The sequence below is a fragment of the Zalophus californianus genome, chromosome 12, assembly GCF_009762305.2.
Source record: "Zalophus californianus isolate mZalCal1 chromosome 12, mZalCal1.pri.v2, whole genome shotgun sequence".
NCBI lineage: Eukaryota > Metazoa > Chordata > Mammalia > Carnivora > Otariidae > Zalophus > Zalophus californianus.
In genome coordinates, this window is record NC_045606.1 from 89,069,945 (window position 1) to 89,086,276 (window position 16,332).

The 16,332-nt window shown below is 39.6% G+C and overlaps 1 protein-coding gene and 1 long non-coding RNA gene across 2 annotated transcripts in view; one reads left to right on the top strand and one right to left on the bottom strand.

Annotated features, from left to right (window-relative positions):
- Positions 1-3,010, bottom strand: part of MTPN (myotrophin) — a 56,234-nt gene extending 53,224 nt beyond the window's left edge. Inside the window, exon 1 of the mRNA XM_027573925.2 lies at positions 2,664-3,010. Within this exon, the coding sequence (XP_027429726.1) occupies positions 2,664-2,735 (72 nt within the window). The 5' untranslated portion in view covers positions 2,736-3,010. The remainder of the gene's footprint in view (positions 1-2,663) is intronic.
- A 95-nt stretch (positions 3,011-3,105) lies between these two features.
- On the top strand, positions 3,106-3,940 carry LOC113911385. The gene is made up of 3 exons (XR_003516453.1): positions 3,106-3,262; positions 3,456-3,555; positions 3,787-3,940. It is a non-coding gene; the product is annotated as an uncharacterized LOC113911385 (long non-coding RNA).
- The last annotated feature ends 12,392 nt before the right edge of the window (positions 3,941-16,332 follow it).

Consider the following 16,332-nt stretch of genomic DNA (forward strand, 5'->3'; position numbering starts at 1 on the left):
CTGATGCAGGGCTTGATCTCAGGACCCAGATATCATGACTTGAGCCAAAGGCAGATGCTTAACCGACTGAGCCACCCAGGTGCCCCAGATTATTTATTTTTTAAAATGTTAGTTTTAAAAAGAGAAAATACTAAAATACTTCATCTACAGGTCCATTCTTACACATTAACAATGTGCAAGATCTTCATAGGAGTACTGAGGAGAGTATTTTAAAGACTCGCTGCTTAGAAGGAAAATTAGATGAGTCCAAACGTTCCTTTATGTACTTTGTTTACATACTTTTACTTAAATGCACATTACATAAACTCAGTATCATAACGAGTGTTCATAAATTGGTGGATGAAAAAGATGAGTCAGTGAGTAAGCAGGGAAGATGGCTGCTGAGCAGAAGAAACTATGTTATAAGCACTTGAGAGTGTGAATAGCACTATAAGGGAACTTAGTAAACACTGGAGTGCTGGTTTTTGGTTTTTTGTGTATTTCTCACTAACAAAACAAAAGATATTTTAAGAGATTCAAGTTACTCAATAAAACTAAGGAAAAAGCTCATTGTTCATAGGATTGCATTACAGTCAAACTTTTCAGATAAACCAGTTCTTAATACTTCCTTCTGCTTTTCTTTGAATGTTGAGGCTCCCTCTCATGCATGTCTCTTTTGATGAGAATAGGCAGTAGGGTAGTAATAGGGAAAGAACAAATCAAATTGAACATAACAACATGATTTTAAAACTTAAAAAAAAAATTAGGGAATGTCCTACTAGAATTTTGATATCATATGCTTTCACAATTACAGTTTATATTGGGAGAGACTGAATGGAGCAGTTAAAGGGCCTAAGTTTTGGAGTCAGCAGTTCAGTTCTGGCTTCATTATTTGTTCTCTCTGTAACTCTGGATTTTTGTTTTAAGTACTCTCCATCTCAGTACTCCTATCTGTAAAATGGGACGAATAAAAGGACTTCACAAGACTCACAAGGATGATATAAAATAACGTACCAGGAAGATACCCCATAAATGGTGGTGGTTTTTGTAGCTGTAAGCTCCATTAGTACTTACCAACTTTTCATATTTCAGGTATATCAAATAACCTAGGTCTGCCATAACAGAAAAACAAAAGCCCACTCACTTCCAGAGTACTGCAGTGTCCCACCACTGGGAAGTGTACCATGGATTGAAGTGTTCCAGTAATTTCTTCCTTTCACTCTTTTTTTTTTTTTTAACTTTTTATTTATTTATTCATGAGAGACAGAGAGAGAGGAGAGGCAGAGGGAGAAGCAGGCTCCCAAGGAGCAGGGAGCCCGATGCGGGACTCGATCCCAGGACCCTGGGATCATGACCTGAGCCGAAGGCAGACGCTTAACGACTGAGCCACCCAGGCGCCCTTCTTCCTTTCAATCTTAGATCGAAACATCCACTAAGTGAGGTTTCAGACTGCCACTAGCTGAGAAGGCAGCGAATGGTGTCCTATGTATCCATTGCAAATAACAACAAAACACATATTCTGCATGCAAAAAGTCTAAATCGTAATGGTATTACACAATCCTGCAAGTTTTAAGAAACTCTGCTTCTGCTTAGTTGCTTCCTAACATAGATCGCTGAAGCAAAAACAGCATGCCAGCAGTCATATCCTTTGAAGAACTAAAATTTAGATCCAGTTCTCACACTTTTAGAAGGTGAGCAAGATGCCCTCCACGGTTATGTCATAAGGTTATACTTTTGTTCTGGAAGATTTGTTTTTACACTACCATATTATAATCGCAGGTCAGTTCTCTCATAATTACAAAAGGCACAGTTTTAGGGTTGGGAGGCAGGTCAGCTTGGGATTTTAAGCTTACCATCCCACCGCAATGAAGATTCAACTTTGTATTTTGAGTTTAGGTTTGGGATTAGCTTTCTTCATCACGATTTTACCCCTAAACATATTGTGACTATACTGCATACTATTTATGACACGTTTGAGTATTTCAGATGGGATCAAGGATAAACATGGAATAACTAAAGTCAGCATGCTTGTTTGAAAACTATTCTGTTATCTTAAACACTGCCAGGTGCTGACTGACAACCTTACCACTTGAGGCAAATACTTACTTGTTGTAGTGTGGGAGAGGAAAAAGGCCACACCCAAAGTTAAGACTTCACAGTAAAGTGATACCGAGTTTCAAAATTTTGCTATTTTCGGTACTCTTTTTCACGGTCAACGAATACTTTAAATTCTCAAAAGGCTCAAAGTTCAAGAAAACGTTCCTCTGATTCTAATCACTTAGGTTACTTCATTCAGCAACCGGCAGGTCTAAGACGGAGAATTACCCCATTCAAAGAAAGATTCAAGTAACTCCGGCACAGAAGAGGGCCAAACTCAAATGACCAGTGCTCAGAAGTGACTCTAAAAGAGGGTTACCAATCCTCCCCTCCCCCAGGGAGCAGGCAGACAAGAAGAGCCTGACTGTATCACACCAACCAGTTACCTGACAGAACGCGGCCGTGTTATCCGGACCCTTCCTTCAGTTTAGACGCTCCTAGACCCCCTTCTCTCCTTGGTGCCGCCTCCATCCAGGCTGTCTCTCCTCCCCACCCCCCACCCCCGCCAGCCCAGCTCCCAGCAGCTTCCTCAGCCTCATCTGCATCCCACCTCCGTGCTCTCGCGCACTCCACTCGTCGCCGCTTACCTTGGCCACATAGTCTTTCACCTCATCCAAGTCTCCGTTTTTCAGGGCCCACATGAACTCCTTGTCGCACATCACTGCAGCGGGGCGGGCCGCTCGGCCGGGCAGAAGACGAGGAGGCGGTGGTAGCAGCAAGCGGATACCGCGGGGCGAGAGGGAGACAGGGCCGCGCGCAGCTGGAGAGGGGAAGAGAAGGCGGTGGAAGGCTGCCAGGCGGGCGAGGCAGTTGGCCGCGGCGACCGTTGGGGCGGGAAAAAGAAAGTTCTTTTGCGGCCACCGGGCCCAGCAGAGCAGGTTCCGCCTGGCCGAAGAGAAGCAAGAGCGTTTGCACTTCCGGTTCACTCCCAGTTAGGATCCTCCCCCAACTTCCTCTTCCTCTTCCCCTGGGCGGAACGCCCTGCTCGGGACCCCGCCCTCACGGACCGCGGCGGAGCGCTCCACGTGCGCAGGCGCAGTGGCTAGGCAGGCTGGAGAACGGGGTCCACGGGGAGTGGGCTGGGCTGAGAGGCCAGTGAAGCGAGTCCGCGGGCCGCAAGCGCCGGGGGTGGAGGCCCGGTTAAGCTATTTCAGATAATACCAGGATGTTTTTGCACGCCACACAGGTGGGAAAAACTTTTTTTAAAAAACACAACCTTGGAGGGCATCTTGCTCACCTTCTAAGTGTCCAGTAGGAATGGTCGATTTGAATTCCTTTCTCTTTTCGTTCCCTCCTTTCCTCTTTCTTTTACCTTTTTCCATCCCTCCCTCCCTCTTTCCTCCCTTTTTTGTTCCTTCCCTTTCTTCTTCCACTATCAGGCATCCCTTGGGCTCCTACTCCATGCTAGACTCTGCTGGCCACTGAGGATATAGTTAAAAAGATGGAATAAAATAATGCCTGCCGTCAAAGACCTCCTCGGTACTTAACCATGTGAATTCAGTGTAATAACTACGTGTACTGTTTGGAGGGAAAGATGTCAGTGTGTGGTGGGGGAAATTTTTTACGCATCTCTCAGACGAGCAAATTATGTCCAGGACTAGAAATTCAGCTTGATGCCATAGGGTAGAGCAAACCCAACTGTCCCGAACAATTTGCGTTTTGTTTTTTTGTTTTTTTTTTTTAATTTTCTGTTTGTTCGTTTGTTTCCAGTGGGTTGAAGCTTCGGAGCCATTCTCGTGAAACCAGTTCTACTCCTCCTAGAGTTTGGGTGTAATATACCTCGGGGCACAGCCTCCAGGTGAATTGTGCCCCAACCCTAATGACCCAGACATGCATACATGAACATGATCCAATAAAAACTTACTGGAACTCTTATATGTATATAAAAGTCTATTATTTATGACCCACTAAATAAATAAGCCAAGCTACTAAATATGCTTGCCATATAGTATAGGGGTTCAGATCATAGCCTTTGGAAACAGATTGCTTAGTTTTGAATACAGGACCCAACCCTTACTAATTTTGTAAGGCAAAAGTTATTTAACCCTTCTCTTCAGTTTGCCACATATGTTAAATGTGAACAATAATGTTCAATAAATATAATTTTTTGCTATGATTTAGAAGTAGTAAATGGAGATAGGTTTCAAATCAAAAGAAAAATCAAATATTTAACAGCTACCTTGATTTTTGATTACTTATTTGACTTTCTGACAAAAAAGACCCATCTACCTAATGATGATACATTTCTGGAAACAATTCTCAAGGAATAATTTGTAAGGCAAATCCTAGAGTCCCTGTGTCTTCTTGATCTCCCACTCCCACCTGTGTGATCTTTGAGTTACATCATGACAGCTCTTTTTTTTTTTTTTTATTGACTCTTTTTTTAATTGTTATGTTAATCACCATATATTACATCATTAGTTTTTGGTGCAGTGTTCCATGATTCATTGTTTGTTCATAGCACCCAGTGCTCCATGCAGAACGTGCCCTCCTCAATACCCATCACCAGGCTAACCCATCCCCCTACCCACCTCCCCTCTAGAACCCTCAGTTTGTTTTTCAGAGTCCAATGACAGCTCTTGATTTACATTTATAGCTCTAGCTCAGACTTCTATGATTCATTCTTATATTTAACTTCTTAGCCATTCAAACGTTTCAAACTTAACGTGGTATTTGGTCTCCTTTAGATTTTAAACCTAGTTGTCACTTCCCCTTCTCTATGAATGACATCACCAACCACATGTCACTAGAATCAGAAACATGTAACAAAGATTCTCTTCTTGAGCAAACTGTAGCCAGGGTCCTCTGAGCCCTGTTCTTGACTAGGCCTCAACCTTGACATATAAAAACTCGAACAAACACTACTGTAGTTCCTAACAGATCAAGGCCACATCCTAAGATGAACCCAGACCCCTTAAAGTGCCTGCCTGAGAAAACTCAAGGCTGTCTTTTTTTTTTTTTTTCTTTTCGTTTCAGCTAATACCTGAGGTTTGGGCCTCTGTCTCCCAGTCTCTTTTGGAAGGTAGAATCCTAACTTCAGTGATTGCCAGCTAGCATACACAGCTGGCCTACTTGCATTTACTCTGTTGAGCCCCACTTGCCTCCCCTTTATTCCCTCTTTCTCCCTTTAAAACACCCATTCATCTCCGTACATATCAAAATTGAATTCATTTCAGATTGGATTCTTTTCCCTATAGTAATAGTTTGTCAAAAGTTCAGACATAACAGAAGTAAAACGAATGAATCACCGGAAGTAGTAATTAATCAAAGTTTACTGTGCACATACCAAAAGGACAGTTTGCAAACCAGGAGCACTCAAACCAAAACATGTAATGAGGCTCAGGGGTATATTGCTATAAAGCAGCTTATGTAGTGGGAAAGCAGACTATTTATTCTTCACAGTGACTGGTTATAATATTAGAATTCTCTTAAATGATAGGGCACAGCTCATATCAACCTTGGGAAACAGTTTAAGCTTTGCTTGTGATTTTCAGAGGCATAAGTAAGAAATGACCCAGATCAAGTTAGTCTTGCAAAATAAGTTAAATTAATCTTTGTTTGTATGACTAAACTGGTATTGTCTGCTCAGGGATTTTTTTCAAGGCTGGTCCCTGTTTTTGATTGTGGTAAGTTATTACCGATAAAAATCTGTCCTTACCACTTTAACTAGTATCCGGCTTTGTTTATCTTTGACAATGGAAGTCATAAATAACTCCTATCATTCCCGATCTTTCCCTTTTGGTTAATACATCAGTAAGGCTTTCAAAATATATCTTAAATTGTTCACCACTTAACCATCTTCACTAATGATCACCTTCTGCAACCCTTCCCAGCCCCACCATCTCTGTCTGTGCTGCTACAGTACCCTCCCAGCTGGTTTCCCATTTTCATTCTCTTTTCCTAGTAATTCCTCACATAGCCAGAGTTACCTTTTTCAAACATAAATCCAACAGGCACTTTTCACCCTAAGACCTTTCAATGGCTGCCCATTGCATTTAGGATAAAATCCTAATTATTTGCTATGGCCTTCAGGGTCTTCTTTGACCTGACTCTGACGTCTCTCTCATCTTATGACACTCCCCTCCTACCCCCATTGCTTCTTGGGTTTCCCCAAAATCTTGTCATCTGTCAGTTTTAGGAAAAAAACAAGCTCATTCCACCTAAGGGCTGATGTTTCCTGTCTGGAATGCTCTTTTCATCCTTGCTCACTCCTTCTGAACTTCAAGGTCTCAATGCAAATGTTACATCATCAGAGAGACCTCCCAGACCACCCACTTTAAATAGGTCCCTCAATGACTTCTACCATATAGCCCAGTTTTTTCCCCTTTGACCTCACTTATCACAGATTTTTCATTATTTTTGTTGTTTGTGTACCTACTTTGCTAGGTATTCATGGTGCTCAACAAATATTTCCTTTTGTCTACCACCCTGAGCACAAGAGAGAGTTGCTCTTCCTGGCTTCCTTGTGGTTGAGTAATGTCATGTAACTAATTTTGGCCTATTAGTTATGAGCAGACGTCATATGAATCATTTCCAGGCTTGCCAATGCAAGACCCTTCAGAGCTCTTGATTCCCTCTGCCATAGCCACCAGCAACATTCAAGACAGCGGCCAGCATCAGCCTGAGTTCCTGAGTGACTCTATTGAGCAGAGCTCCCCTACCATCCCACAATGGATATGTAGTAAACTTTTCAGCCACTGAGATTTTGGTGTTTATTACTGCAGCAACACCGAGCCAATCTTGACTGATACAGAAATTATTGTCAGAAGGAATCTGTTACTAGAACAAAAATCTTAAATAGATGGCGTTGGCTTACGGGCTAAATAGTACACAACAAAGGAAGTGATATTAGAAGCCATAAGGATGATGATTCATAGTCACAGGAGTGAAACATTTGGCAAAATAATCTCCCCTGGTAGCATAGGGAAGCCTGGAAGGCAGATAATGTACCCTGTACATGTGTAGCTCTAGCGGAAGAGGCTGGATGCTGATGGCATATGTTGGTAACTCTTTTTTTGGGGGGGGCATATTTTTATTATTCCCTGCTTTACTGAGATATAATTGACATATTACATTGTGTAAGTTTAAGGTATCCAGTGTGATGATATGATATATGCATATATTGCAAAATGATTACCTCAGTAAGGATGGTCAACACATCCATCACCTGAGAGTTACTGTGTGTGTGTGTGTGTGTGTGTGTGTGTGTGTGTGTGTGGTGAGAACTTTTAAGATCTACTCTCTTAGCACCTTTCAGGTATACAATACAATATTAACTATAGTCACCGTGCTATACATTAGATCCTAAGAACTTACTCACCTTGTAACTGGAATTTTGTGCCCTTTGGCCACTTTCACCCATTTCTCCCACCCCGCCTCTGGCCACCACCAATCTACTCTCTTTTTCTGTTTGGTGTTTTAGATTCCACATATAAGTAAGATCAAGATCATAGAGTATTTGTCTTCCTCTGTCCGACTGCTTTCAGTTAGCATAATATCTTCAAAATTCATCCATGTTGTCTCAAATGGCTGGATTTCCTTTTATTTATGCCTGAATAATAGTCCATTGTGTATATATGCCACATTTTCTTTAGCCATTCATGTCAGTAGACACTTAGCTGTTTTCCATCTCTTGGCTATTGTAAGTAATGCTGCAGTGAACATGGGACTGCTGATGTCAGTTTGGGATAGTGATTTTGTTTCCTTTGCATATATACCCAGAATTGGAACTGCTGGATCATAGGGTTGTTCTATTTTTAATTTTTTGAGGAACCTCCATACTGTTTTCCAAGTGGCTGCACCAGTTCACATTCTTACCAGCAGTGCACAAGGGCTCCCTTTTCTCCACATCCTCACCAACACTTACTATGTCTTGTCTTTTTCATAATAGCCATTATGACAGTGTGAGGAGATATCTCACTGTGGTTTTGACTAGCATTTCCCAGATGATTACTGATATAATTTATGTAACTGTTGGCCATTTGCATATTTTCTTTGGAAAAATGCTTATTCAAGTCTTTTGCCCATTTTTAAATTGGATACTTTGTTATTTTGCTATGGAGCTGTATGAATTCCATATATATTTTAGATATTAACCCCTTACCAGATATATAATTTGCAAATATTTTCTCCAATTCTGTAGATTATCTTTTCATTTTGTTGATTATTTCTTTTTTGTGTGCAGAAGCTTTTTAGTTTCATATATTCCCACTTGTTTATTTTTACTTTTGTTCCCTGGGTTTTGGGTATCATATCTAAAAACTCATCACCAAGACAAATGTCAAGAAGCATTTGCTCTCTGTTTTCTTCTAGGAGTTTTATGGTTTCAAGTCTTACATTTAAGTCTTCAATCCATTCCAAGTTAACTTTTATGTGGTGTAAGATATTGGTCTAATTTCATTCTTTTGCATGTGGCTGTCCAGTTTTCCCAGCACCATTTATTGAAAAGACTGTTTTTCCGCACGGAATCTACTTGACTCCATCTTCAAATGTTAGTTGACTGTACATGAGTGGGTTGATTTCTGGGCTCTCTATTGTGTTCCGTTGGTCTATGTGTCTGTTTTTATGCCAGTATGATTTGTTTTGATTACTATGGCTTTGTAGTATGTTTTGAAATCATGAAGTGTGATGCCTCCAGCATTGTTCTTCTTTCTCAGGATTGCTTTGACTATTTGAGGTCTTTTGTGGTTTCACACTAATTTTTGGGATTTTTTCTATTTCTGTAAAAAATGCTGTTGGAATTTTTATAGGGGTTGCATTAAATCTATAGATTGTTTTGGGTAGTATAGATATTTTGACAATATTAATTATTCCAATCCATGAACATGGGACATCATTGCATTTGTTTGTATCCTTCTTCCACCAATATCATACAGTTTTCAGTGTATGGATCTTTCACCTTCTTGGTTAAATTTATTCTGAAGTATTATATTATTTTTGATGTTATTGTGAATGGGATTGTTTTATTTCTTTTCCAGGTAGTTCATTGTTAAGTGTATAGAAATGCAACTGATTTTTATATGTTGATTTTGTATCCTGCAACTTTACTGAATTCATTGATTAGCTTTAACAGTTTTTTGTTAGAGTCTTTAGGGTTTTCTATATGTAAGATCAGGTCATCTGCAAACAGACAATTTTACTTCTTCCTTTCAAATTTGGATGCCTTTTTTTTTTCTCGTCTGATTGTTCTGGCTAGGACTTCCAGTACTATGTTGAATGAGTGGTGCGAGTGGACATCCTTGTTTTGTTCCTGATCTTAAAGGAAAAATTTTCAATCTTTCATCCTTGACTATGATATTAGCTGTGGGCTTGCCATATACAGCTTTTATTACGTTGAGGTACATTCTTTCAATACCCAATTGTTGAGAGTTTTGTCATGAAAGGATGTTGAATTTTGTCAAATGCTTCACCTTCACCTGCATCTATTGATATGGTCATGATCTTTGTCTTTCATTCTCTTAATGTGATGTTTCCCATTTATTGATTTGTGTATGTTGAGCCATCCTTGTATCCCAGGGAAAAATACATTTGATCATGGTGTATGAACCTTTTAACGTTGTTGAATCAATTTGCTAATACACTGTTAAGAATTGTTGCATCTATACTTATCAGTACAGAAAACTTATTAGTTTTCTTTTCTAATAGTGTCCTTATTTGGCTTTGGCATCCAGATAATTCTGGCCTTGTAAGATGAGTTTGGGAATATTCCCTCCTCTTCACTGTTTTAAAAAAGTTTGAGGATTGTTATTAATCTTTTGAGTGTTTCAGTAGAAACCAAATTCCTGGACTTTGTTGGGAGGTTTTTGATTACTGAATCAGTCTCTTTCTTACTCATTATTGGTCTGTTTAGATTTTCTATTTCGTCATGATTCAGTCTTGGTAGGTTGTATGTTTCTAGGAATTCATCCATTCTTCTATGTTATCCTAGAACAACCTAAGTATATAATTGTTCATAGTAGTCTCTTATGACCCTTTGTATTTGTGTGGTACTTATTGTAACATTTCCTCTCCATTTCTATTTTATTTATTTGTGTCCTCTTTTTTTTTCCTTGGATTATTGGGCTAAGGTTTGTCAAGATTTTTTATCTTTTCAAAGAGCCAACTCTTATTTTGTTTATCTTTTCTATTGTTTTCTTGTTCTCTATTTATGCTCTAGTTTTTATTAGTTCCTTCCTTCTAATATTGGGCTTAGTTTATTCTTTTCTATTGCCTTGAGGTATAATGTTAGGTTTATTTGAGATCTTTCTTTTTTCTTAATGTATGCATTTATAGGAATAAATTTTTCCGTTAGAACTGCTTTTGCTGCATCTCATGAGTTTTGGTGTGTTGTGTTTCCATTTTCATCTGTCTCAAGATTTTTTTTTAAATTTTCCTTTTGATTTCTCCTTTGATCCATTGGTTGTTCAAGAGTGCATTGTTTAATTTGCACATATTTGTGGATTTAACAGCTTTCCTTTTGTTTCTAGTTTCATACCACTATGGTTGGAAAAGATACTTCAAATAATTTATGTCTTCCTAGATTTGTTGAGACATACGATCTACCCTAAAAAATGTTTCATGTACACTTGATAAGAATGCATATTCTGCTGCTGTCAGATGGGATGTTCTGTATGTGTCTGTTATGTCCATTTGGGGGTTGGTAACTACTGATTACATAAGATACTACAGGGAGAGATGAAATAAATAATTGTCCAGCTTGCAATGAGACCTGAAAGAGATCATAGAGTCCAGAGATTTGGAGACTTGTATCGTTGGAAGATACAAACAATTCTCATCCATAACCGAGCAAAAAGGCTGATTAGAACTCAGCCTGTGTCAAGGATCAAATCAAGGATATGACAGTCACACTCATGACTAAAATCTCTGAGTAGATTGAAGTGGTGCCCAGTAAATCCTTTCAGTTGAATAAAATGGTACAGGGCTTCCCACTGACAAAGCCTGATGGGCTCAAGCTACCCACAAGAGAAATAAAAGAAAAATGTGTGTCTCAGAAAGCACAGTGGCTGTGACTATGACACATGGAACAGACTTGACTCAAATGTAGAAGTTGACTTCATTTTTTAGAGTAGTGCCAAAATATCTAGCAGTGAGTGCTAAAGGAAACTGTGAATGAGACTTAAAATGACCCTTGGGCCTCAACTTTCTGTGAGCAGGATGAGCAGGAAGTAGTCTGAGAAGCTGTTCAAAAACTGAGGAGGACATATTCTCCAATGCTCACTTAATCCAAGGACATGGAGGATAATGGAAAAGAACTCTTCTAGAAGGTAGATGTTAGAGCTAAGGATCACAGAAAACAATGTGATGGGAGAGGAGAGCCAACCATGGATCACAGTTGTTGCTTAATCAAGGAACATTACCCACCTTAGTGTGTCTAAGACGCTCAATGTCTGCCTGGCAGGATTCCACAGTTGCCACAGACCAACAATGGCTACTGTTCTTCTCCCTTTTAAATGGGAGTATTTATGATAGTTATCCTGTTCCTGTTCTACCATTATATATTGGGAGTGGGTGGAGAGGTAGGGAGGATAGTGCAGATATTTTGTTTATTTAGTTCATATGTCTCCAGATCAAGAGAGGATACATCTAGGCCTAAGTATTGTGAGATCTTGGACTTTGAGCTTGACACTGTGATAGAACTTTTGGGGTTATTTCCCTGGAGAGGGTATGCATATATTTTGTACATGGGAAGAAAGATAAACCTAATATCTAATGATCAGAAAGGCAGATTGTTGTCACTAGTCTCATCTGCTCATTCTTCCCACTTCGGAGCACTTTCTGGCCCCCTAGCAGTTAGGTGGGTCCATGTGACTAGTTCTGGCAAATGACTTATGAACATAAATGATATTAAATCACTTCTAGGTCAGAACATTTAAACATTTAAATGCTATTTTGACCTCCTCCAATGTACTTTTTCCAATAGGCAACCCTCAACCTGGGTTCCCAAGTATCTATTAGAAGCCAGTTCCCCTGCCGACCTGTGATAGGCATGTGGCATCAGTGAGAAAGAAACCTTTTGTTTTAAGCTACTAAGATTTGGGGGGATTGTATATCATTGCAGAATAATCTAATCTATTCTAAATAAAATATCAATTTATTGTCTGCCTCTTGTGTTAGAAGGTAGGACTAATGAGGACAAGAATCTTGTCTATCTTGCTGTAAGTTATATGCTGAATATTTAACACTACGCTGGCTCGTAGCAGGTGCTCCAAAATATTTATTGAATTATTGAATGGGTTAATCTTTTAGTATAATTAAGAACCTTAACCAAGATTCATGTCTGAATAGACAGTCATCTTACCTTTACATGGTGGTGAGCCAAAACAATGCATGCAAACAGGGTCTAAATTGTTTTTAAAAAGAATTTTGAAACCTGTTTCAAAATACACACATAAAATCATAATCTTAAATAGGGCCATGACAATTTTGACTGAGACCGTGTCCTTTTATTTTCATATTACAAAAGTAATACATGAATGCATGCTTATTTTTAAAATTTTAAGAAAATACCACTGTATGTAGAATAAAATGTGAAAATACCTTTTATTGCAGTCCCTGATCTCTCCCTTACATCACACCATTGCTTTCCCATAGGTTAGCACTGACAGTGTTCAGCAGAACTGGTGAACTGTAATATGTCCTTTTAACTTGAGATAGTAAAATTGGATCTGTGAGAGTATTATTCTGATATTGTGACTTACAAGAAATATATATTTTGTTTTTGTCCTGTGTTTCTGGCACAGAGTTCCTAAAACCCTTGCAATTTCCTAAGTGATGAGAGCTATAAAGGTGTCTTTTGTTACATGAACAAGGTGACTTTTGGGCCCCATCTAGGGATGGGGCTTGTTGCTAAGACAATCAACCACCTTCCGACCTCTGGGCCTCTGGGGAGAGAAGATGGGCTGAAGGTTGAATCAATCGCCAATGGCCAATGACTTAATCAGTCATGCTTTGTGTAATGAAGCCTCCATAAAAACCGAAAAGAATGGGGTTCGTAGAGCTTCTGGGTTCGTTGGTGAACATGCAGAGGTGCTGGGAGAGTTATGCACCTGGCGAAGGCATGGAAGCTCTATGTCATTTCCCCATCCTGTTTCCTGCATCTCTTCCATCTGGCTGTTCTTGAGTTTTATTATTTTGTAGTGAACTAGTAATATAGTAAATAAAATGTTTCTCTGAGTTCTGTAAGCCACTCTAGCAAATTAATTGAACCAAAGGAGAGAGTCGTGGGCACCTCTAGGCTAGAGCCAGTCAGAAGCATAGGTAACAACCTGGGCTTACATTGGAGTCTGAAGTTGTGTGTGTGTGAGTGTGTGTGTGTTGAGGGGACAGTCTTGTAGGACTGAACCCTTAACCGGTGGAATCTGATGCCATCCCTGGGTAGATAGTGTCAGAATTGAGCTGAGTTGTAGGACACCCAGCTGGCATCTAAAAATTTCTACAAAAATACACTAAAAAGAATCAAATGTTAATCATGCCAGTCTTAGTTGTATGAATATGGTTGCTTTCTTCCCTATACTTTTTATTATTTTCTAAGTTTTCTATCAACAAATATAAATTCAAGAATCAGAAAGATGAAATTGTTTTATTAAGTTGTATATCTATGTAGAGCAGAACTTATGTCCAATTAAATTGAAGGAGTTTGAGTTATTGCAGTAAAAAGTTTATAAAAGTGAGGTGACAAGGAAGAGTAATGAGGTGGCCGTAACTCTACCAGATATTCAAACATAATGTGAATTTACAATAAATAATTCAATAAATATTTATTCAGTGCTGGACACTATTTTAGGAATCCAGAAGGAAGTGGTAACTAAGACAGATGAGATCCCTGTTTTCATGAAGATAAATATTCTAGTGGGGGAGAAAGATAATAAATAAATTAATGAGATGATTTAGGTAGTATTTAGTGCTCTGAAGAAACTAAAGGAGGGTGTTATAATAGTGAGTATTGTTGGAGGGAGGCCATGTTAGCTAGAAGCCTCCTTGAGAGCAGAGTATTTGAGCTGGGACTGGGATGAGGAGTGAGCCACTCAGCCTTCTGCAGGGAGTGCATTCCAAGTGGCAGGAGCAGCAATTGCAAAGGCCAAAGCAGGTATTAGCTTGATAGAATCAGGGGTTGGCGGGGTGCTCAGATAGCAGGAATGTGTTAGGTGAAAAGTCAGAGCTAGTCCTGACAATAATGTGGATTTGCTGAATGTGTTGTAGGGTTTTTCTTGGGGGGGGGGCGGGCAGAGGGAAGAAAGTATGGCCTATAGAATATTTCTGACAAACTTTTCAAACGTGAAATTGCAGTGCTAAAGAACATGCAGTACTAAAATGGCATTAACATCACATAGAACATCTACTTGAGCATAAAATTCAGTTTCCCATATCTCTTGCTTCTCTCAAGCTCTCATTTAGATCATGTGCCTCATGCAGACTTAGTGTCATGCACAGTTAAGACCCTTACGGTTCAACAATTTCAAGATGAAGATTCAAGGAACCCTGTACTTCATCATGACCTGATTAAGCCTTCTAAGATAAATGCATGGTATCAGCACTGATGCCAAGCAGCAGGTGCTGATGAATCAGTGAGACATGGTCCAAGACCAGAGTTGGGCCAGAGGGCCAGCATACAGGCCACGTTGTGTGTGTGGCCATGGATCTGGGATCGGCACACACAACCAGAGTGATTGAGTATGGTGCTAGACAGAGCTGCCTACGTGTTTCTCCTTCAAAGGATCTAGACTCATTTTTAGAATGGGAGTAAATTAAGCTTAAACAGCTTCAATGTGGAAGGTGAAGAACATCAGGGGCCAGGAAATATATAGCTCTGATTCCTCAGAAAGTCCCTTCCAAGGATTGGGTCATGGTGGCAACAGCAGACTCAGACTTTGGCTGGCTTAGCTGAGAGGAGAGGAGCCATTTTGGGAAGATGGTGGTTAAGTTAACCAAAGAGAGACATTTAGTTCAGATAAGGGGAGATCTGGACTTACTGTAGACTCTCATTTGTAAGAACAACTCTTCTAAGATGTTTGAATTTCTTCTTTGTTCTGAATTATGAGTCATTTTTTATATTTAATTCTTACAGGATAACTTACTGTTATTGCCTTGGTTATGGAAAAATTGTATTGTTTGGACAAAACACAATCAGTACAAAAATATGCTGTTTTTCATTTTATTAATCCCTACCTATATGGATTCCTGTGCCAGACACCACTACTCATCTCTGGCAGTACCTGAATTTTTGGCACCTCCCTGGGTTGAAATGAATAGTCTCTGAAGTGTTAACTTTGCAATCCTGAGCCTATAATAGGAAAGGCAAATTGTCATATTTCCACAAGTGACAGCAATTGCTGAAACAGACCCTTAGGGAACTTTCCTAGACCGGATGGATTAAGAGACAGAGATTTAACTTGCAAAGTCTGCCACACTGAGTTGAAGTTGTGACACAACTCAAGATTTCTTGAAGGAAGAGTTAAAATCTCATTGGACTATAAAAACAACCTTCTGCCTACAAGAGCAGGCACCAGTAAATTGCCAGTGCTGATTATGATAACGTCATGGAGACTGTATGGAGTCTGATCACATGCATCAGAAGTAACTTCCAAAAACATGCTTGTAGCTGGAGGGAAATGGATTTTTGATTCAAGACACACACATCAGAATGTCTACATTTATAACATTCCTGACTATCATAATTCTGAAATGTTTTTCTTTGTATATACTTACTAAAGGATACATCTGGGGTGAAAGGATCATATTTTGTAAAACTGAAAGGTTACTAGGGAAGACAGACAAATAGGTACTAGTGTGTGTCACTGGGTAACTAACACCTACAGTTCACTTTGTTGTGAATAGACTCACTCATTCCACAGTCTCTGAAGTAGTATTTCATGCTGCTGACTTTGGGCAGTAACCCAGGGGAGCAGTATGAGGACGAGAGATGAGTGTGTCTCCATGGCCTGACCCTCAAAAAGCTCTGTGCTTCAATAGGGAACTCATTAATATCTTGCAATGCTCACAGCCAATGGACTATGACTGTCCCTTTTGTCACTTATTTCTTTATAGCTTTCCTTGTGTGGTTTGTTTTCCCATCCAATGCTGGAAGATAGAAGCAAGTGAACTAAAGTTCTTTGGGAAAGATTCAAAGGCTTAGATCTTGCAGTTTCTCTGAATAATGATCTCAGTGTGGCAGGACTCTCCAAGGTAGATGGAAAGAGGCTGATTATTTCCGCTAAGTTTAGGGAGATTTACTAAGAGAGAAAGAAGACAACAATTCAA